Raw genomic sequence first — 22,518 nt, forward strand, 5'->3', positions numbered from 1 at the left:
TTTGACTCTGACCACAGGCCGGTCATGCAGATACTGAGCCATTGAGCGACAACAGCATGTTATAGAATCTGAGGAAAAGTCCATTCTTCAGCCAGCTGGTCTCCAGCCAGTTAGTCTTGGCCCCACCCAGGTCCCAGACATGCCCCTCACCAAATGAATTGCCTGATCCATCCCCTCCTCCGTCTGTCTGCTCTGTGCTTCCTGAAGTAGACTAATTTAGCATCTTGGGATCAGTCACAGCTGGATTGCTTTCCTCTCTAAGCATTTAGGAATTGATTAAGCTGAGATCCCACTGGGGTGATCAGGCCCACTTGGTTGACCCTGAGAAGGTCCCTGATACTCTGCTGTATAACTGGGACAGTAGGTCACCCTGGGTGTCACAGCACATGAATCAAATGTCAACAGGAACTCAGGACAGAACAAGTCTGCTTGGACTTCAGTCTTGGGCAGAGTGGGACCTGGAAAAGCCAGGATGGGCTTCCTCAGAAAGGACTCAAACCAGAAAGCATCCTTGGGGAGATTCCAGAGACAGCAGCAGTGGGCACCAGGCCAGAATGGAAGGTACATTGAAGAGCAACGTGGTCCTACCAAGTTCTGGGAAGGTCCAGGGAAAATGCATCCTACAGTAAGGACTTGGGCCAACTTTCTTCCAGGACAAGGGACCCCATCCTTCTGCCCTGTGAAAAACCAACCAAGGCTTCAGGAAGGCTCCCACAGACAAGTGGAGGTGGGACAGACATCCTAAGATGGTGGGAAGTGTAACAGATGCAGCTAATGCCGAATCTGTTCCAGCGACCTGGGTTGAAACCAGATAACAGGGGCTTTCAGGGCTGAAGGTGCTGCCCCTTCAGAGCCAGGCTGTGGGCATCCAGCTCTAGACGCGCCCTCTAGTGGGGGCTCTGTCATTTCTGTTCATTGAGTGAATAACCAAACACATCCATTCTGCAGCCTTAAAAGACCAATCCCTAAGTATGGGATGTAACAGTCTCAACTGGCCCTCTACCAAGGCTAAATTTTAACTGTGGTACCTCCCAGGTTGAGTTCCCTACCCCACCCCACCCCAATGTTCAGTGTTGTCTGTTACAAGACTTCCTCTCTTCTGCATTCACCTGAGGAGAACCTTTGTCCCCAGTGTTTACTGGAGGATGAACTCCACCCCAGATTTGATGGGAGCTTGTTCTGATAGACTTTGTTTCTTACCTGACAGTTCACCATTAAAACATAGTAGACCCCATCTTTAATGAGAATGTGGGGCCAGTTTGAACTACCATGATCCTTTTCTCAAGACTTCAACAGCTTCCTTCTCTGACAGGAAGTTCTGAAGGGCATTGCTCCAGCCTGAGCATCGTTTTGGAGTGATGAACTCTGAGAATGAAAACATGCTGATTGGCAGTGGGAAGCGGAATGCTGTTTCTCTGCATGATTGATCTGTGCAAATCCAAGATAGTATTTCTCTACCTCCATGATGACACAGGGAGTCATGAAGCACTTGCCAATATTTTCCACCCCTGTGGCAGGGTTTCTTTTGAGCCACCAACCAGCTCCCAAACCATGACATGGAGACTTATTATTAGTTATGAATGCTCTGGCCTTATCTTATACTTGTCTCACTAGCTTATATTTTAACCTATTTCTTTTCATCTACATTTTCCTTCAAGGATTTTACCTTTCATTGTGTGTATCCTACTCCATGTTTGGCTGACTGGCAGCTGCCTGACTGGCTGGCCCTGGGTGTCTCCCTCTTTTTCTCCCTCATTCTCTTCTCTTTTCTTCTCTTTCCTTTCTTCCTCTCTCTCTCTCTCTCTCTCTCTCTCTCTCTCTCTCTCTCTCTCTCTCTCTCTCATATCCTTCCTCCTATTCTCTCTGCCCACCAGATAGCTCTACCTATCCCTCTACTGCTTAGTTATTTTCTGTTCAGCATTGGACCAATCAGGTGCCTTAGGCAGGCAGCATGAAACAGCAACACACCTTTACATAGTTAAACAAATGCAGCACAAACAAATTTAACATACCTTTACATAGTTAAAGTAGTATTCCACAACACCCCACCTCACACAATCACCAGAGTTCTCAGCTACTTGCTTCCTGCTGATGTCCCTGTCTGGCTCCACACTCAGCCTCCAGCTGACCCTGCTTTGCAGCAGCTGTTCAAGATGGGCTTGTGTGCTCACTGCCTGGCTGTGCTGGCCTATAGGTGTGCCCCTGTGGCAGCCGACTCAAAGGATCAGGGGCCATGGTAGTATTTTTCATCATTCTGATGAATTACTGGAAGAATCTATTCAAAAAATAATTTGGGATCATAGTTTCAGAGGTTTGAGTCTACAGGTCACAACAGGTTTTTGGGGGCCTGATATGAAGTATAAGACTATGAAGGATTGATGGGCGGAGCTACTCACTCTGTGACAGACGGGAAGCAGAGAGAGAAAGAGGGTGGCCAGCAATGATGCCTATCCTTCTAGGACATGCCTCTAGTGAAGGCAGGGCACCATGGAGAGAGGACTGATTGGGCAGAGAGACTCACTTCATAACAAACAGGAAGGGGAGAGAGAGGGGAGAGAGAGGTGGCCAGCAATGGCATGTAGCTTTCCAGAGAATGCCTCCCCTTCCTCTAACACACACCATCAAGGGATTGATCTATTGATTAAGTTGGAGTCCTCATGAACCAGTCACATCTCATGATTACACCCACCGGCTAGGGCCAAACCAACTATGAGCCTTTTGGGCAACACTTCATAACCAAACCTTAAGTGTTCTAGTTTGGAGTCCGAGTCTAAAGTCAGGCTAATGCAAATGCTGTAAGCACATGGAGGGTGGTGAGGTTAAGCCAAGCGCAGGTAGCCCGTGTGCATTAAATGTATCTTAGCCCTAGAAAGGACAGGAAGACCATCGCCCCCTATAGGCGGAGCTACGGAGCTGCATCCGTGTACCATCGCCCCCTATAGGCGGAGCTACGGAGCTGCATCCGTGTCTCATGGATGTCTGTTGCCTTAAGCATCACTCCTGTCCATGCGGCATGGGGTTTGTGCTGGATCTCAGCCTGGGCCCCAGTCTTCCATGAACTGGGTCAGGGAACTGTTTGTGTCTCTTGGGGCTCCAACCCTCCCTCGTGCAGGTACAGCTGCTCCTGCCAAGACAGCAGCCTTACTTCATGGCAGACCAGCACCTAGTGATGGAGGCCATGTGGAGGGTGAGGTCTGCTGAAGGCTTTGTTCCTGTGCCCTCGCAGGTGGGATCCCGTTCATCCTGACCGGCGAGCTCTTCCAGCAGTCAGAGCGGCCAGCGGCCTTCATTATCGCAGGCACAGCCAACTGGCTCTCCAACTTCGCTGTGGGGCTCCTTTTCCCCTTCATGCAGGTATGCCTGACCAGGGGGCCTCCAGCCTTCACATCGCCTGGGGACTCTGAGACATGGCGAAATTTGTCTGATTGCTTTCTGATGGGTGCCTCTTTCTCCATCTCCCTCCCCACCCAGCTCTCTCCTGTCTCTTTGTCTCAACTCATACTATGGTCCGGAGGAAGGAAGGATATGTACTTTGATGAAGATCCTCTTCTCTCCCTCCTGTCCTTCCCTCCTATCCCTCCTTCCTCTTGTCCCTCTTTCCTCCCTATCCCACCCTCCTCCTCTTCTACCCCCTCCTTTCTCCTGTCCCTCCCTCCCATCCCTTTCCCCTTTCTGTCCCCTTTTCCTCTCTGTCCCTCCTCCCTCTTGTCCCTTCTAAGAGCTGGTCCCAGATGCTATGGGCTGCCTCCTGAAGAATGGGTCACCTATTGCTTGATCCTATGATGTATAGACCACTCTTGCCATGTGCTCATCACGGTGTCAGACAAACCTCATAGAAATGTTGCTCTGTGTGTCCTACATACACTCCGAGCATCCCAAAGAAGACAGTGATTGGTAGGAAAATGCCAACACACTTCAGAAGCAGATGCAAATTCACTAGGGTTTGCAGTGTTTGGGGAAATAAAAATGAGTGAGCCCCAGGCTGTGGACTGTTAGAGATGGGGTTCTGAAGTCCATGGGCTGCTGGAGCCGTGTTTCTGTGGCACACGGGCTGTTGGGGGTATGGTGCTCCTCAAAGATGTCTCAAAGAAAGTGGTACTGGAGTAGAGACATGAGAAAGGTAAGGAGCAGGGGAGTCTGGGAAGTATAAAGTCCAGACTAGCCTAACAGCAATGCAAACAGGCTGGTTCATACATGGCCTGGGTGGGAAGCAATATAGGGGTCAATACAGCTGCAGCAGGATGAAGCAGGGGGTGGCTGAGTAGAGAGTGAGCTCACGAAGTTATCCGTAGGTCAGAGCATAAAAGACAAGGACTTCGCAAAGGTGGTGCACAGAGACAGAGCCCAGCAGCATCCAATTGGAAGGTGAAACTTCCCTACTCCAACACCCAGGGCTCCCTGATGCCCTTGACACAGGAGCATCAACCTGGAGAGGGCGAGACTACATCACATATCCCCAACCACGCACCTGTCATCTCTCCCCAAAGGGCATTTTAATCCCATCATCCTCCCTGACCCACTATTCCAAAAACTGCTTAGTGCCAGCCCAGCACGTCCCAGTGAACCTAGGGCCAGTCAGGGGAGCGAGAAAGCCCTGTCCCTGCCCCTCACGCCCAGCCACAGCACAGCTGTAGACCTGTGGGACAGCTTCTTCTCTCACAGCTGCAAACTCTGCTCCACAGCCTCCAGGTGTGGCTTCCGTGTCCAGGTCCTCCCCCACGGCCTTCAGCTACAGACAAGTCCACTGAGGCCAGGGAAGAGGTGGTTATCCCAGGCTCCAGTGCCCACCAAGTCCAGCTCCCCTACCCGCTTGTCTTTGCTCTGGTCTGCCGCCTCCTCAACCCAGCAGCTGGAAGGCAGGTGCCCCATCCAGCCTCCAGGTCACCTTCCGCTGCATGTAAACAATTACTTCCCATCTCACAGTGCTACAGGTCCTTCCAGGGGCCATGGAGGACAGAGAGACCTGTGCTTAGCACTCTCTTCCTTGGAGCCCCCTTTCCAGCTGCGGCCAGGACACCACAAGCTGGTTTTTCAATTGACCCTATACCTTCAGTGTGCTTTTTTGTTTGGTTAAAAGCTAGCAGGCAGAGTCTGCAGTCAGTAAAACATCCATTACATGGAGGAAATGAACTTCAGGTTGCCGGCTGGCTCTCTCCCACTCCTTCACAGCTGAGCCTTCCCAGGCTCAGGGTACACTCTCTGGGCCTGTGAAGCAAACCTGTCTTCTACACACCCAGGGGCGAGCAAAGTAGATCTTTTATTTCTATTTTTTATTGATTTTTTTTATTGAGCTCTACATTTTTTTCTGCTTCCTTCCCTGCCTCTCCCCTCCCCTTCAACCCTCTCCCAAGGTCCCCATGCTCCCAATTTACTCAGGAGATTTGTCTTTTTCTACTTCCCATGTAGATTAGATCTATGGATGTCTCTCTTAGGGTCCTCATTGTTGTCTAACTTCTCTGAGATTGTGGTTTTCTTTGCTTTATGTTTACAAACCACTTATGAGCAAAGTAGATCTTATAGACACTACAGCCCTAATGCCATTCTGCCAGGCCAGGAGGGAGACGTGATCATGGGTACATTCATGCAAACATCTATTGAGCATTTGCCGTGTGCCTGCAAATGCTCCACCCTGTCAGCTCCAGGAGGTACAGCCTCTGGCAGCCCTTCTGAGAGACTCCTGATGTCACCCCTGCTCGGCATGTCAGAGATAGAACCTGAACCCAAGTTCTTTATCCTCACCTGTGAGACAAGGAGAGAAAGGGGGCCACTGTTATCTGGCAGGTGACCCTATACTAAAAGTCTGCTTCTGCTTAAATAGTTAATTTATCCAAAAAACTAGGTAGGGACTCTGCACACACACACACACACACACACACACACACACACACACACACACACACTTTTGCATGCATTGGAGCGGTCTCCAGCTGAATCTGAATTTCTCACCACTCAGATTTGCACATCGTTTCTCATCTGTGCGTCCCTCCAGTGGCATCACAGTGCTGTGCCTCATTTGACAGTGTCCCGTGTGTCTGGGGCTCAAATGTCATATTCAGTTTCCTTCTGTGTAATGATCCCACCCCACTCCATTGGCTTCCTTGTCAAAGAGGAGGTCCTGGAGGGAGCAATGACCACACAAGACATTAGCTACGTATCAGGTCACTAGGCAGCCAGATCGTGGAGTGGAAGTTCTTGCTGCTCCCGTGGATCTGTCAGGATGGGCTGTTTTCTGCAAGAACTAGTAGCCCCAACCTGAGGACAGGAGTGCGCTTCCTGTTTCCAGTCACCTAGTTCATGGCAACTCGTTAGAGCAGCCATTGAAATAAATACAAAACAAGCTAAGAAATGGGGTGGCTGGGTGAGACATTGTTATGCAGCTGGTTCTCCCTGGCATGCCACATAGTGTGACTCGTGTAATCACAGGTCTGTGAGTCCCATGGCCCCGCTGGCCTCCTTTTACAGATAGCAGTCAAGTCACTTCCCTGGGGTGCTGGAGCTAGCAAGTGCTAGAGCTGAGACCAAACCTACATGCTCCAGAATATTCATTCACAACCACTGCAGTATATGACCCGAAATCTCAGGGGTGACACCCGTGCACAGGGTGAGAATGATGTCAGGGGCTCAAAATGATTCTCAGATAGATTCTTAGAAAATCCTCGTAGCGCATTGTTCTGGCTAGTAGGATAACTTGTGGCAGCCATCCGTGACATTTGGGCATGCTCTGTAGCTACAGGACAGGACTATATCAACCCTGCATGTCCTGGGCTCCTGCCAGGGACACATGCCAGACAGCTGTGGGCTCTTAAGGTGCTATTTTAGAAGGTCAAGTCAGTGTCTTATTTATTTATTTGGTGTGTGTATATGCATTTGTGCGAGTATGTGTGCACACACACATGCATGTAACTCAAACATGTGCATAGGTCAGGGAACAACTTGCAAGAATCTGTCCCAAGCCGGGCGGTGGTGGCGCACGCCTTTAATCCCAGCACTCGGGAGGCAGAGGCAGGCGGATCTCTGTGAGTTCGAGACCAGCCTGGTCTACAAGAGCTAGTTCCAGGACAGGCTCCAAAGCCACAGAGAAACCCTGTCTCAAAAAAACCAAAAAAAAAAAAAAAAAAAAAAAAAAAGAATCTGTCCCAAGCTAGATCTGATATTTCTGCATGCTCCAGGGCAGGGTGGCACCAGTCTGTGTGGGGTACTTATCGAGCAGGGAAACTGTGGACGAGAGCTCAGAACTTGCAGGCAGAGAGCCTGGACTTACACATCAGCTCTGCTGCTCTCACACAATGAGACCCTGGGCAGGCTTCTCCCAGTCTTCAGACCTCATTGTGTGTCGAGAGCAATAGCAGGATCTACTCACTGGGCTCTCGTGAGGGTCCACAGTTCGGTGCTGGAAAAGCATCCTCAGACAGGGGATAAGACTCAGTGGGCCAAGTGGTTGCTCTGTAAGAAAATGGGTCTGAGTTCAAATCCCCAGCGCTGATGCAAAAAAGCTGGGGGCAGAGGCACAGGCCCATAGTTCCAGTGCTGGGGAAGTGGAAATAGGGAGCTCCTGTGGCTTGCTGGCTGGTTAGCCAGTCTAGCCAAATCAGTAAATTCCAGGTTGAACGAGAGACCCTGTTTCAGACTATAATGAGCAGAGTGACAAAGAGGACATACATGAGCCTGTGTATTCCTGATGCACACATGCATAGATGCACACACACAAACACGGAGATAAAAATAACATAAAACTAAAACTAAATTTAGAGAGCATCCTTACAGTTGACAGGTCAAAGCTTGAGCCCAGCCATGGGTAGAAGAGGGTGCAGGCTGACAGACGATCTCAGGGAATGAGACGGCATGGGCTCTGAGGGCTCCAGGTGGCAAGGAGGAGCGCAGACCCCAAGGACCGTGTGTATGTGTTTCCCGGGGCTGCTGTAATCACAGCAAACTTGGTGCTGTGTTTTAAGGGGACGCATGTCCTCCGAAACTCACATTGAAATTTGGTCCCCAGTTGTGCTGGTCAGACTTTTTGTCAGAGTGAAAAATGCCTGAGGGGAAGTGGTGGTCTCTTTGGCTCTCAGTTCACCATTCCCATCAATTGCCAGCTTGCTCTGTTGCCGCTAGCAGAGAATCACAGCTCTGAGGACATGGAGTGAGGTGAAGTTGTTCACGTAGCTGTGCCTGGGGAGCACAGAAGAGACAGGAAAGAGCTGAGGACAAGATATCTATTTCTAGGGCACACTCCCAGTGATACACTCCCTCTAACTAGACCCTGTCTTCCACACTTCCGTGACCTCCAACAGCTCATTCAAATGATGGCTCCACCTGAGGACAGTAGCCCTGAGGATCCAGCTACTCCCCAAAAAGTATTGGAATGCTGCTGTCCTGGGGATAAGACCCTCAACACATGAGCCGTTTGAAGGGAGACCTCATCTCCAAAACAGAAGTGTTGAACAGTGTTGAAGCCTTTAATGGGGTTCGGAAGGCTCCACCTTCGTGACAATGTCAATGCTGTTCTCAGGGGAGTCATCTCAGAGCAGGATGTTATCTAGTGTGAGCTCAGCTCCCCTCTTCCCTCTTCCCCAGTGACTGATGTCCTATGGCTCTCATCCTGTGTGTTGTGTATCTCCACCTCTCCCATTTGAGGACAATGACATGCAGAGCCCACCCAGGTGGTCCAGGACCTCCCTTTCAAAACCAGAACTTCAACACGTGCACAAAATCCCACCCCTTGACTTTTTTTTTTTAAGAGCAGCATTTACAACCTAGGCCTGGATCATTGAAGACCATTACACAGCTGTTCATGGAAGTGAGATGGGTTTTAGGAGCAGGGACTGGCTATGTGATTAGAAACTCTCCTCCCCGGGGAAGCACACATCCCCTAGGAGAAGTCATCTGAGTCCAGTTCTGGGTGGACCTGGCCAGCTGTCACCCAGGAGATGATGAGAATGGACATGCTAGCTGTGGGAGACACACTCTCTAACTCAGCACCCAACAACAGTCGCTGCATACACATCTTCACGCCACCACTTCCTATTCTCAGTGCATTGTGGATAGATCCTGCTGGGCCTTAAGTGTCCTACTGAGGAATCCTCACTTTCTCCAATAGACCAATGGTATTCAATCCTGAAGGCCATGAGATTCGTCTAGGAGTTTAGGGTGTCTGGTGGCTGCTGGAGAAACACCCACCACAGGTTCTGATGCAATGTGGAGGGGGTGGGATTACCAGCATGTGTCAAAACAGTGCAAATGATCTGAGCACGTCACCAAGACTGAGCTCCCCCTGACATCTGGTAACCCGTGAAGGATGGCAATCAGTGGGAACACATAGGAAATCATGTGGGTGTTTCTGGAAGAGCTCCTTTTAGATACACAGAGACAGGATTGCAGTGAGAGACTGTGAGCAGAGACCTGGTTGCTGACAGTCTGTGGTTTACCAGGGATCCTGGAGTAAGGCCTGGGGCAAGTAGAGAGGGAAGGGAAGTACCTGCAAGGACAAGGTGAGGGTCCTGAGGCAGCACCTGCGTGGAGGTGCTCTCCCCTAGCTGAGAGATAGTCAGGGTGGCAACAGGCACTTTGCCACCAGACCCCTGGGTCTCCTCTCGCTTCTGTGAAAGCAGTCAACTGTTGACCCTCAGCAGCCTTTTCTTCCAAGTGCAGGTTTAGTGGGAAGATTTGCATAATAGAAAATGCTGCGCACCACACACCGCGCCCCGGTGTCTGCATTCAGTGCACTTGAACCCTGTTACCAAGCTTCAGGCAAGGGGCTGGAGGTTAAAATACACAGACACACATACAAACAGAGACACAGCGACACGGGTCATCCTTGAATTCCCCAAGAATGCCCCCTTTATTGTGTTCAGGGGCAGATCATATAGAGATAGCCACACCCCAGCCAAACCCACCAGAAACCACTCTCCTGCCATCAGGAACTCCTGAAGGTCTCGTGTTCAGAGCGGCTGTAGGCACTCAGATCAGGGGATTACAAAAAATTCAGGATCTGGGGTCTCACTGCTCCCAACAGAAATGAGGAGTCATCAAAGCAATAAAGGCCTTATCTGTAAGACAGTGGCTCCATCTGGCCGCTTCTAACCAGAGCTCCCTCCCTGCAAAAAAGCCTTGCCTTCAAATTCAGCTGCTTCTCAGTCCTTTCTCGGTGACCCCAATTAGCAGAAGTGCTACCTCGTGATCAGCTTGTTCCCCACAGGACAGGCATGGTTGTGACATGGGCTCTACAGCACAGAGGTTTCAAAGTGATCAAGTCCCCTCTTCCTTCCTACACATAGTAAAGGTATTTCATAGGTCACATAGGTTTTGCCAAACTTGGAAACTCATAACTTCTGCAAGTAAGCAATGGAGACACAGGACCCAGCTCAGGCTACAAAGAGAATTCAAGATCAGCCTGGACTACACAAAATTTTATTTAAAAGCACACACACACACACACACACACACACACAAACAAGAAAATGAAACAAAAGACCCATGGGTGGTATAGACACAAACATAGGTATGAGTGGATGGATAGAGAATTATAGAGCTAGATATTTCATAGATATATAAAAAGATGACATGTGTATAGTCAGATAATAAGTAGATTTGGGGCTATTTATCAAAGACATACACATAACTTTGCCCAGCATTAGGAAAACATTGTAGAACAAAAGAAATGAAAACAGTGATCAAGACTAAAAATGAAAGAAACAAATAAACACAGACAAGAAGAGGTCTCAGCATGGACCAGAAGGGTAGTGCATCAAGAAGTGGGGTGTATTGCGGGCTGAGGAGATTGCTCAGTGAGTAACAAATTTACCACACAGCATGAGAACCTAAATCGAGACCCCCAATCCCCAGCACCCAGGTAAAACTGAACACCATAGCGCATCTTTAGTAATCCCAACACTGCAGCCTTGAGGGGGAGACAGTCAAGGGGATCCCTGGACGCTCATGGGCCAGACAACCTGCTATATCCATATACACAGCAGCAAACAGCAAACAATTGTCTCTGACACGGTGGAAGGCAAAGTCTGGCCCCTGAGGCAGCTCTCTCACTTCCACATAGCATCTGTATGTGCTGCACATGCACACACAAATTAGAAGGAAAAATGAGGGATATGGTTAATTGAGTCCTATGTGCTTGAGGTTGGAGTAGAGTAGGAGAGGGTGAAAGGGAAAACTAAAGAAGCCACATGGAAATCACCCTGAGCCTGAGCATCACTGCCAACAGACACGGAAGCCTGAGAGCCCCACATACCAGGGACACTGCCTTGAGCATACCGGCATTTCATTGGCTGTCCCGTAGGAGCCCACAGCCAATGTTTTATGGAGGTTATCTCAAGATGCCTAAAACAGCCCTGCAGGGTTCATTACTCAGCTACCACCCAAGGGTGTGAGTGGGCCCAGAAGACACTAAACCAGGGGGAACAGGCACTGATTGACATTTATTTCTTCCTCCTGCTTCTGTTCCTCCTCTTCTTTGTTCCTGTGAAGTTCTTAGGAATTCAAATTATAAATGATTCAGCTTTGCTGCAGAAACTATGAATATCTGATGAACAGAAGTGACCCGCACTAATGACTTCCTTCCTTCCTTCCAAATATAAAATGGGGGGTCTGTATATGTACAGGTGCATGTGCACATAAGTGCATTGCATTGTGTGTTCTGTGTGTGTGTGCGCGTGCGTGTGCGTGCGTGCGTGTGTGCAGGAGCATCAAGTGTCCATATGTGCAGAAGCCAGAGATAGATCAACCCTCTTCTGCCTCGGGCACCATCTTTTTCTGTATATGTGTGTGTGTGTGTGTGTGTGTGTGTGTGTGTGTATCTGTGTATGTGTATCTGTGAGTAAATGTGTGTAAGTGTATGTATCTGTGGGTATGTATGTGTGTCTGTATGTGTGTCTCTGTGTGTATATATCTCTGTGTGTGTACATAAGTGTGTATGTATGCATGTGTATATATGTGTGTGTCTGTATGTCTGTTTGGATGTGTGTTTGTGTGTATCTGTATACATGTGTCTGTCTGTGTATCTATTTGTATGTGTGTATTCTGTGTATGTGTGTCTGTGTATGTATCTGTGTACATGTGTCTGTGTGTCTGTTTGTATGTGTGTATTCTGTGTATGTGTGTCTGTGTCTGTATCTGTGTACATGTGCCTGTCTGTGTGTTTGTTTGTATGTGTGTATTCTGTGTATGTGTGTCTGTGTCTGTATCTGTGTACATGTGCCTGTCTGTGTGTCTGTTTGTATGTGTGTATTCTGTGTATGTGTGTCTGTGTATGTATCTGTGTACATATGTGTATGTGTCTGCATATGTGTACATATCTGTGTGTCTCTGTGTATATGTATTTGTGTCCATGTATGTGTGCCTATGTGTGTGTCTGTATATATGAGTATTATGTGTGTGTCTGTGTATCTGTGTATGTGTCTCTGTGTCTGTATGTGTGTCTATGTGTATATCTGTGAGTGTGTGTACATGTGTTTGTGTGTGTATGTGTCTGCGTGTGTATGTGTCTCTCTTTGTGCATATGTATTTGTTTCTGCTTTTATTCCTGTGTGTATGTGTGTGTCTGGTGTGTGTGTGTGTATCTGTGTATGTGCCTGTGTCTGCCTATGTGGGTATTTATGTGTATGTGTGTCTCTGTGTGTCTGTGTTTGTGTCTGTGTGTGTATGTCTGAGTATGTGTCTGTGTATATGTCTCTGTGAGTATATTATAAAATATGTATGTGTGTCCTTGTGTGTATGTGTCTGTATATGTGTGTGTCTGTGTATCTGTGTATGTATTTGTATATGTATGTATCTATATGTATGTATATACGTATGTGTGTCTGTGTGTGTGTATGTTTTCTTGTTTGGAAACCACTGAGCAGATTGGAAACACATCTAGCTTGACCTCATAGTACCTGTATAACAGCTGAAAAGATTGTTCTCTGTGATGTCACATTCACAGGGATCAGGGCCTAGGACCTCAGTGTGTGTTTGGGAAAATAAATTCACAATACAACACCTGTCCTTTCTATGGTGACCAAAGTGCCCTAGGATGTTTGCTCAAAACTCTTCCAGACAGCCCAAAGCTTAAAACATTGGTCAGTCCCAAGCAACCTGGGACAGTTACCAATGACCATGCCACCCCCGGAGTGTCTCAAACAATCTTCTTGCCTCAAGCCCTGCCTGTACCTTGGGCTCCCAGCCTAAGGCAGAGCCCACAACACTGTCAACACTGTATTTGTTGGTAGTTGCTGTTCTTGATCTTATTTGTCAGGCAGTGTGTAGGCAAAACAAACAAACAAACAAAAAACTAGATTATTTGGGCCCAAATTGGTGATCTTGAATTTCAGCCTCGCCACTCGGCATTGAGGTGGGGGGACAGAGTAATCTCAACATCTTCTGATGATTGTCATTGTCTTGTCTTTGGAACAACAAGAGTGCCTGTATTTTGCAACAGGGCTCTTAAGAGACACCCTGCACAGTGTCTGCATGGGAACTTCCACAAAGCTTGGTGTCACTAGGACTACTGAAAAGCTGTTATCTGTTTTGATGTCCTAGAAAGAGAGACAGAGGGGAGGGAGGAGGAGAAGGAAGGAGAAAGGAACAGGGAGATGTGGGGAGAATACCAATGCCTTCAGAGCTCCAGTGGCCAGACACAGAAAACATTGGAATCTTCTAGAAAAAGCAGTCTACATCAGATGCTACGATGAGTTCTTGAGACACCAAAGAGTGACATGTGTCCCCAGGATGCAAGGAGCTCAGCTGAGAGCCACTTCCACACACAGAGCAGAACATGCTTTGATAGATGTTTTTGCTGTCATGGGAGGCAGGATTGAACCCAGCATGAAGGATGGTTAGGCACCTCCTAAGTATGGACACATATTTCTGTCCTCTTCTTTGCAAATGTATAGACTATTATGGCAGAAACAAGTTGTTCCAACTCTGAGCACCTTTTCTGCTTTTGCTAAATTAGTTGAATAGCTACTTCTAAAGCTAACCCAGAATTTCTTCAGGTCATAATTTCACCACCTCCAGAGCACACAGGGCTTTTGTGGCCCAGTGATTTAGGTGATGCCCTGCCCCTCCTCTGAACCTACCCAACCACACCACTACATAGTATCCCATAGGTCCACTCTGTGGGAGCCAGAGTCCAAACCCCCAAAGTGTACTTTCTCTTTTCTTTGCTCTGGGAAGCAGTTACCCCCTCATGGTTCTGATTCAGAGCAGTAGAAAAAGGAGAGGGGGGAAAGCTGAGACTTTTTTCTTTAATCTCAAGAACCTTTTCCAAAAATTAGTATTTTGCCAAAATTGCCTTATATTTTTAGCATAATTCAACATTCTACGGTATTGTGAAAAGAAAATTTTCCTCTCTGAAACAAAAATCTGGACCACATTAATAGCCATCTAATGGCACAAAGGATGTGTTTCCAGAAGCACTGTGACTGTGGCTAGCTGTGACTGGGAGCTGGAACAGGGATGCAAAGAGGGGTGATCGTAAGGCCAAGTATCCACCCAAGTGAAGTTCCATTCCGCACATAGATTCCATGAGCCTGCTTCTTAACTGATGCTCAGCCCAGGGTGTGCCCTTAGGCACCTCACCTGTAAGATCACAGCACAAGGTTGAGATGAACAGAACTAGTCAGCCATCCCAGAACAGGAGGCAATTAGAGAGCAGTTGCTAATGTTAGTGTCAACTTTGTCAGGTCTTGGTCTTGTCCTCAGTCCCAGCTCTGGTCCAGCAAGGGGCAAGGCAGCTTTGGAGAAAAAGGCGATGCTGAGTTTCATCCCAGCACTGCCCCCTTCTAGCAGCATGAACTTGGCAAACAACATGAACTGTTCTGGCAGGAGTGAAGACAGTCTAAAGAGAGATGCATATGCCCCACCCATTGGCACCACTGTAGCGATGTACTGCAAGGAATCTCATGCTTCAGAGAAGCAAAGGCTGAAGCCAGGGTGCCAGCTAGAGGAGGTTCTGGTTCCAGGGAAGGAGACTTCACTGAGTTCTGGCAACTTACCAGACCAACTTGCAGGAGAAACTGAAGCCAAGGCAATGACGGATCAGTGGTGGGTGGGGCTCCTCTTTAACCAGGACTGCTTAGTTACACACACCTCTTGTCCCCATCTAAACCTAAACCTCATGTCAAGACCTCAAATATTGGCTGTGGCTCACTGGACATGATTTTTATCCCTTTTCTCTATATGGCCACTGAGACACGTCTCTGCCCTCTGAGTCTAACCATCACTTGTCTCTGAATTTGAGGATGGGTGCCGGAGCCTAGGTAGTTGGAGCTGCCAAGAACCAGGTTCTGACCCTAACAGCTCCACTGACAACCTAACTCCAGCTTGATTTTTGTGTTTTGTAAAGAGGAACTAAACAGGCCCGTGAATGGCCCCAAAGACCTGACTCTGTAACTGGGCAAGGTAAATCCTCATTCGCATTAGCTCTTTCCTTCCTCTCCACTGTCCCCACCCCCGCCCGAAACCTGGTCTTGTAACACCCTCCTTCTGCAGAGTCAGTGATTGGTGCTATGACTTCCAACACTAGAACCAAGTAAGAGAGGTGGTGAGCAAGTATGTCCATCTTAGCTCTGTGCCTTCTCTAGGCCAGCACCTTGGGGAGCAGGGCTATCCTAGCTATATGCTGCAATCATGAAATGCCACAGGCAGGGTTATCTCTAGGAGGCTGGGATTTGGTGGGGGCTGTTCTCTGCTTCCAAGATGGTACCCCTCAATGTCCTCTCATGTGGAAGAAGATAGACGGTGTGAGCAGTCTGCCTAGTTCCCTGCATCCCAGCATGAGGTTTTGAATCCCACTTGTGATGGATCCACACTCATCATTTGATCACCCCACAAAGGCCTCACCACATTGAGGATTCAGCCCCAGCACCTCGGTTTGAGGAAATGTATCAGGGACCCACTGTAAGCTCAGTGCCCAAGAGATGGAGTCTCTCACCCTACTTTTCCTACACTTTTGCCCCTGAGAATCACAAGGAAGGGACAAGTGTCCTTTACCCAGATTTCACAGGCACTGTGGGTTCATTGAAGTCTATGACACAGACTAATCCAAGTGGCTTCATGATATCCTTTGGGAAATGAAGATAAACACATAGCAGTTCAGAGGGCGGAAAAGACATCCCAGACAGCTCCAGGAGTGCCCTGGGTGGGGTAGAGAGTCTCAGGACACCCTTGCACTCAGTAAACGTCCACTGCTGGTCCTCTGTCTATCCACAGCTCCCTGCATTCTGGGGATGCAAGAAAACCTGCAATGCCCACCCTCACATAGCTTACCCTTGGTGGGGAGAGAACTAATTAACAGGCAGTTCTATGCTCTGTGCCGTATGATGATACACAGTTAGAGAAGAGCGAATCAGGGCTGGGAGGTGCCCTCTCAATACAGGAGTTAGAGGAGATCTCTGTAAGGAAGGACCTGTAGGCAGAGACGGTGAAAGTGAGAAAGTAGGATGTGTGGGTGTCTTTGACAGCTGTGCCAGGAAGACTCTGGGGCACGATATTAGGAACAACCATCAGGGAGGTAAAGCTGGAGCAGAGAGAGAAAAAAAGGAAATGACCTCGGAGAAGTAAAGGAGATTAGAGATCAGCCACAGAAAGGAGTCTGGCTTCACTTAGAGCGACTTTAGACATGCACGTGGATTGTGAGCAGAACAATGGCTTTGCTTAACAGAGTCGTGCGGGCTTCTCTCCTAAGAATGATCCAGGGCACTAGGAGAGATGTGGGGAACTCAAAGGAGAAGCTACTCAATGATCTAGTGACCCAGTCAGAACATAATGGTAGCTTCCACAAACACAGTAGCCTTCAAAGTGGTGACAGGTGTCAGACGCAGGCTGTCTCTCAAGGTAGGGTCAGCATGACTTCCTGATGGAGCAGGTGTGAGTGGAGATAGCTAGAGGAGCCCTCCTGGCTGCAGGTGTCTTGGTTGGCTTGAGTCTCCAGAGAGATGGGGGCCCAGAGCAGCAGAAGCTGTGAGACTCTGCCATCTATGAAACAGAGTCAGCATGCAGGCAGAGGTTCAGACTGTAAGCCACATTCCATTCCATCACAAACCAAACATGCCCACTTTTCAAATAAAGGAACTTAACACTCGGAGGTTTGAAATTCTGCTTTGAATGGCTCACCTTCTGTGTTGGCACAGCCTCTCTGGCAGCAGAAACCCTAAGTCTCCCCCATCCCCTTCACGGCTCACAGACTCTGTGGACAAATAGAAAGCACCTTTCTCAAAGCAAGGCGCCCTTCACAGCCTGCAGTGCTTTGAGATGGATGCTTTTATCATTCTTTTTTTTTTATATTTCTTTTTTTTTTATTTTTTTTTAATATTTAAAAATTTCCATCTCCTTCCCTCCTCCTCCCCCCTCCCTCCCCTCCTCCTCCTCCTTCCCTCCCCTCCTTCTCCCCCTTCCCTCCCCTCCCCTCCACCCATACCTCCCCTCCCTCCCTCTCAAGGCCAAGGAGCCATCAGGGTTCCCCACTCTATGCTAAGACAAGGGTCCTCCCAACTCCCCCCTGGTCCAGGAAGGTGATCGACCAAGCTGAGAAGGCTCCCACAGAGCCCGTCCATGCAGAAGAATCAGAGCCCAGAGCCATTGTCCTTTGCTTCTCAGTCAGCCCCCGCTGTTGGCCACATTCAGAGAGACGGGTTTGGTCGCATGATCCATCAGTCCCATTCCATCTGGAGTTGGTGATCTCCCATTAGTTCTGTCCCACCGTCTCCATGAGTGAACGCACCCCTCTCGTTCCTGACTTTCTCCCTCATGTTCTCGCTCCTTCTGCTCCTCATCAGGACCTTGGGAGCTCAATCCAGAGCTCCAATGTGGGGCTCAGTCACCTTCCCCATCTGTCGCCAGCTGGAGGTTCCCTCACGGTCCTGACTTTCTTTCTCATGTTCTCTCTCTTTCTGCTCCTCATCAGGATCTTGGGAGCTCAGTCCGGTGCTCCAATGTGGGGCTCTGTCATTTTCTTCATCTATCGTCAGGTGGAGGTTCTATGGTGATATGCAAGAAATTCATCAGTATGGCTATAGGAACTGGCCTTTTCAGGCTCCCTCTCCTCAGCTGCCCAAGGAACTAACTGGGGGCGTCTCCCTGGAAACCTGGGAACCCCTCTAGGGTCACGTCTCTTGACAACCCTCAGGTAGCTCTTTAAATTAAGATATATGCTTCCCTGCTCCCATATCCACCCTTCTTATATCCCAAGCACCCCATTCCTCCGAGCTCCCCCCGTTCTCCCCTTCACACTTTTCTCTCCCCATCTTCCCTTGGCCCAGTCTTGCCCAACCCTCAAGTTCCCAATTTTGCCTGGCGATAGTGTCTACTTCCAATATCCAGGAGGATTACTATATCCTTTTTTGGGAGTTCACCTTCTTATTATCTTCTCAAGGATCCCAAATTTATAGGCTCGATGTCCTTTAATTATGGCTAGAAACCGATTATGAGTGAGTACATCCCATGTTCATCTTTTTGGGTCTGGGTTACCTCACTCAGAATAGTGTTTTCTATTTCCATCCATTTGCCTGCAAAATTCAAGATGTCATTGTTTTTTACCGCTGAGTAGTATTCTAGCATGTATATATTCCACAGTTTCTTCATCCATTCTTCCACTGAAGGGCATCTAGGTTGTTTCCAGGATCTGGCTATTACAAATAATGCTGCTATGAACATAGATGAGCATATGCTTTTGTTGTATGATTGGGCATCTCTTGGGTAGATTCCCAATAGTGGAATTGCTGGGTCCTGGGGTAGGTTGATCCCGAATTTCCTGAGAAACCGCCACACTGCTTTCCAAAGTGGTTGCACAAGTGTGCATTCCCACCAGCAATGGATGAGTGTACCCCTTACCCCACAACCTCTCCAGCAAAGGTTATTATTGGTGTTTTGGATTTTAGCCAATCTGACAGGTGTAAGATGATATCTCAAAGTTGTTTTGATTTGCATTTCCCTGATAGCTAGGGAGGTTGGGCATGACCTTAAGTGTCTTTTGGCCATTCGAACTTCTTCTGTTGAGAATTCTCTGTTCAGTTCAGCGCCCCATTTTTTAATTGGGTTAATTGGCATTTTACCGTCTAGTCTCTTGAGTTCCTTATATATTTTAGAGATCAGACCTTTGTCAGTTGCAGGGTTGGTGAAGATCTTTTCCCAGTCAGTAGGCTGCCTTTGTGTCTTAGTGACAATGTCCTTTGCTTTACAGAAGCTGCTCAACTTCAGGAGGTCCCATTTATTCAATGTTGCCCTTAAAGTCTGTGCAGCTGGGGTTATGCGTAGGAAACGGTTCCCTGTGCCCATTTGTTGTAGAGTACTTCCCACTTTCTCCTCTATCAAGCTCAATGTGTTCAAATTAATATTGAGGTCTTTAATCCATTTGGACTTGAGTTTTGTGCATGGTGATAGATATGGATCTACTTTCATTCTTCTACAGGTTGACATCCAGTTATGCCAGCACCATTTGTTGAAGATGCCCTCTTTCTTCCATTGTGTACTCTTGGCTCCTTTATCAAAAATCAGGTGTTCATAGGTTTGTGGTTTAAGATCCGGGTCTTCTATACGATTCCATTGGTCAACTTCTCTGTTTTTATGCCAATACCAAGCTGTTTTCAATACTGTAGCTTTGTAATAGAGTTTGAAGTCAGGGATGGTAATGCCTCCATAGCAACCGTACAAACCCCCTATTGTCCTAGTTTTACAACCGCAGAAACACCGTGAGTCGAAACGTGTCACTGGAGTCTCTGGAATGTCTGAGTACCTAGACCCTTAAGCACTGTGAGCACCAAAACCGCCATTTTTGGTCACAGATTAAATGGAATTGATGAAAACTTTGATATTGCTTCTTAGGAAATGCCACTAAAAACACCACCATCTTGTCTTTGATCAGTGGTGTTTGTAGTATGAAGTAGTCAGGCCTAGCAACTGTAACAAGGAAGCTTTTAAGAGTTAAGGGGACAGGCTCTCATATATCCAAAGATTAGTTTGAACTACCCATGAAGTCGGGGATGACCACGAACTTAAGAGTCCTCTTGCTTCTACTTCTAGCAGCCAACAAGTCCCAGGAATCCTCCTGTCCTAGCCAACACTCCCAGTTCTAGGGTCACAGGCAATTGTAGTGTATAACCACATCTGGGTTTTTACATGGGTACTAAAAATTCAAACTTTGTTCCTGGTGCTTGCTCAGGAACCATCTCTCTAGCCCAGGAAGTCTTTTATTGAACAAACTCTTTACTGAGAGCCAAGCACCATGTCATGGGCTGCAGAGGCTGGAGAGTCCTAGGAAGCCCAGCATCTCACTGAGGTCTAAGCAGAACACAAGGAACAGTGACTATGCCCAGCATCTATCTCCTGGTCTTTCTGTTTTGGTGCAAGGCTGTACCGATTACTGAGGGTAGATCATCTACATACGAGAAAAAAATGTATCCTTGTTACCATGATCCGTATTTTCCTTACAAACTGGGGTTTTACAATTCTCACACACAGGAGTGTGCCATGGGAGAGGGAGGAGTGTGATAATGGTAAAATGAGCCAAAGATAATATTCATCAAAGCTTACACTGTCCTTGCTCAATGGTCAGTTTTTAAATGCCTATTCTGAAGAAAAAATACAGAGCAATAAAGACTGTTTTAAAGACTCTCATCTTGACCATAGTGGGGAACTGACTTATGCCCACTTCCTTTGAGACTGACTCAAGTGTCATGTGGCTTCAACTGCCTCTTGAGGCAGCAGCAACAGCCACTGTGGGGTTCTATCCAGAACTGCTGGCATATAAGTGCTGGGGCAGAGGAGAATCGTGCAGCCCGGCTTTCCAGCCAGCTGGCTAACTTGCTGACTCCTCATTGGCTGTTTCTGTCTCTACCTTTCCACAGAAAAGCCTGGACTCCTATTGCTTCCTTATCTTTGCCACAGTGTGCATCGTGGGAGCTGTCTACTTCTATTTGGTCCTCCCGGAGACCAAGAATAGGACCCACGCAGAAATCAGCCAGGCCTTCGCCAAGAGAAACAAGGCTCAGCCCCCAGAGGAGAAGGCTAACAGCCAGCCTGCGCCAGATCCATCCTCCACGCTGGACAGCCATGGCCAAATCCAAATGTCTAAATATGTGATATCACTATAGGAACCCAAGGCCTTCCCGACACTTAGAAGGTTTCAGCCGATTGAAGCCATGTGAGACTCTCATCCTGGGTGTTAGGAAGAAGCTGGGGACAATCGGCTGTCACAGCTGTGTCTTCACAGCTACCCCTTCCAAACTCCCTGGAAGCATTCCCTAGGTTTAGTACACTCAGCATTCTGCACGGACGGAAGGTCGCCCTCTTCATGACTGAACTTGTAGTTTTGAAATAAAGTTGGGGGAAAGGGATCAGGTTGCCCACTCAAAGGAAGGCCTTTTCATCTGATGGACAATCACTGTAAAGGGAATGGCAGACCTGGACTTGTCCCAGCTATGCTGTTGCTAAGCAACCCTGACCTGCCCTTGGCCTCCAGCCTCCAGAGTCCTGGACTTGGTCCTGCATGGAGGCTTTCTGACACCCATGGGAAGATTCTAGGTCGACACTAACAAATGCCTGTTGCTAATCTACCTCTGCCCTGTGGACCTGAAGCTTTGGAACACCTCTTACCAGTCCACCACCTTCTGAACCTACCGAGACAAGTTTTGTCCCCAGCGTTCACGGTTTCCAGGTCTGAGGCTGTCTTTAGTTCAGACTGTTACAGGAGAGCGCACAGAAGATCAATAAATAATATTGTTAGGAATTTTTCCCAACACGAGCTCTCTGCCGACACAAAAATCCCAATCAAGCCAAATTTAAAAAATATCCGGGTTTAATAGGATTCCTGTGCTCTCTGGTGGCCCAGAGGGAGAACCAGGAGGCCGCAAACGCGACCATCACTAGGGGGAGAGGAAAGAGACCAGGAGGAAACTTTCCAGGGAAGCAGTTTAAGTAGACTGAGGGCATGGTCAAGATTTTGGCAGGCTCATCTTGACCCTCCTCTGGGGAGGGGTCAAGACTTGGCGGGTACAGGGACAGGGCCTCCAAAGATGGAGGCCAGAGACCAGGGCTTACAAATATGATAAAGAATTTTCTGGCAACTAGGGGACAGAGACTACAAGTTGAGCTCTGAACACTGAGAATGACTCTAAGGCTAAACCTAGATTTGATAGAAAAGAACACTGGGATTGATTAGTAATGCCTGCCCTGGACACAGAAATGAGGGCCTCTGCTCCTGAGCCTCCTGTTTGCAGTGTGAAGGAGATTTATCTTCAGAGGTCACAAGTTGCCTGGAAAGACACTCTATCTCTCAGAGTGCTCATGTGAAGGCTGGGAGAATTACCTGCCCCAACAGCTGTTAAGGGAGTCAAAGAATCATATGTAGGATGTTTGAGGGGGTGTCTGGTTGGAGCAACTTGCATCTGGCCATCATTATGTGTGGTTCATTGTTTGGCTGAGTCCCTTCTTCTGCCCCTAAAACAAATGTCATAAGCAAATGGCAGGTTCTTAAACTGGCATTGGTGTGTTTAAGTTTTGAATGCCTTAGTAGGCGTGGTACCAGACGGGGAAGTC

At 48.2% G+C, this 22,518-nt stretch overlaps 1 protein-coding gene across 1 annotated transcript in view; it reads left to right on the forward strand.

Annotated features, from left to right (window-relative positions):
* Slc2a9 (solute carrier family 2 member 9) overlaps positions 1–21,715 on the forward strand; it is a 138,669-nt gene extending 116,954 nt beyond the window's left edge. Inside the window, exons 11-12 of the mRNA XM_038344433.1 lie at positions 3,227–3,354; positions 20,829–21,715. Of these exons, the coding sequence (XP_038200361.1) occupies positions 3,227–3,354; positions 20,829–21,074 (374 nt within the window). The 3' untranslated portion in view covers positions 21,075–21,715. The remainder of the gene's footprint in view (positions 1–3,226; positions 3,355–20,828) is intronic.
* Positions 21,716–22,518: the final 803 nt, after the last annotated feature.

Source organism: Arvicola amphibius, chromosome 1 (genome assembly GCF_903992535.2).
Source record: "Arvicola amphibius chromosome 1, mArvAmp1.2, whole genome shotgun sequence".
NCBI lineage: Eukaryota > Metazoa > Chordata > Mammalia > Rodentia > Cricetidae > Arvicola > Arvicola amphibius.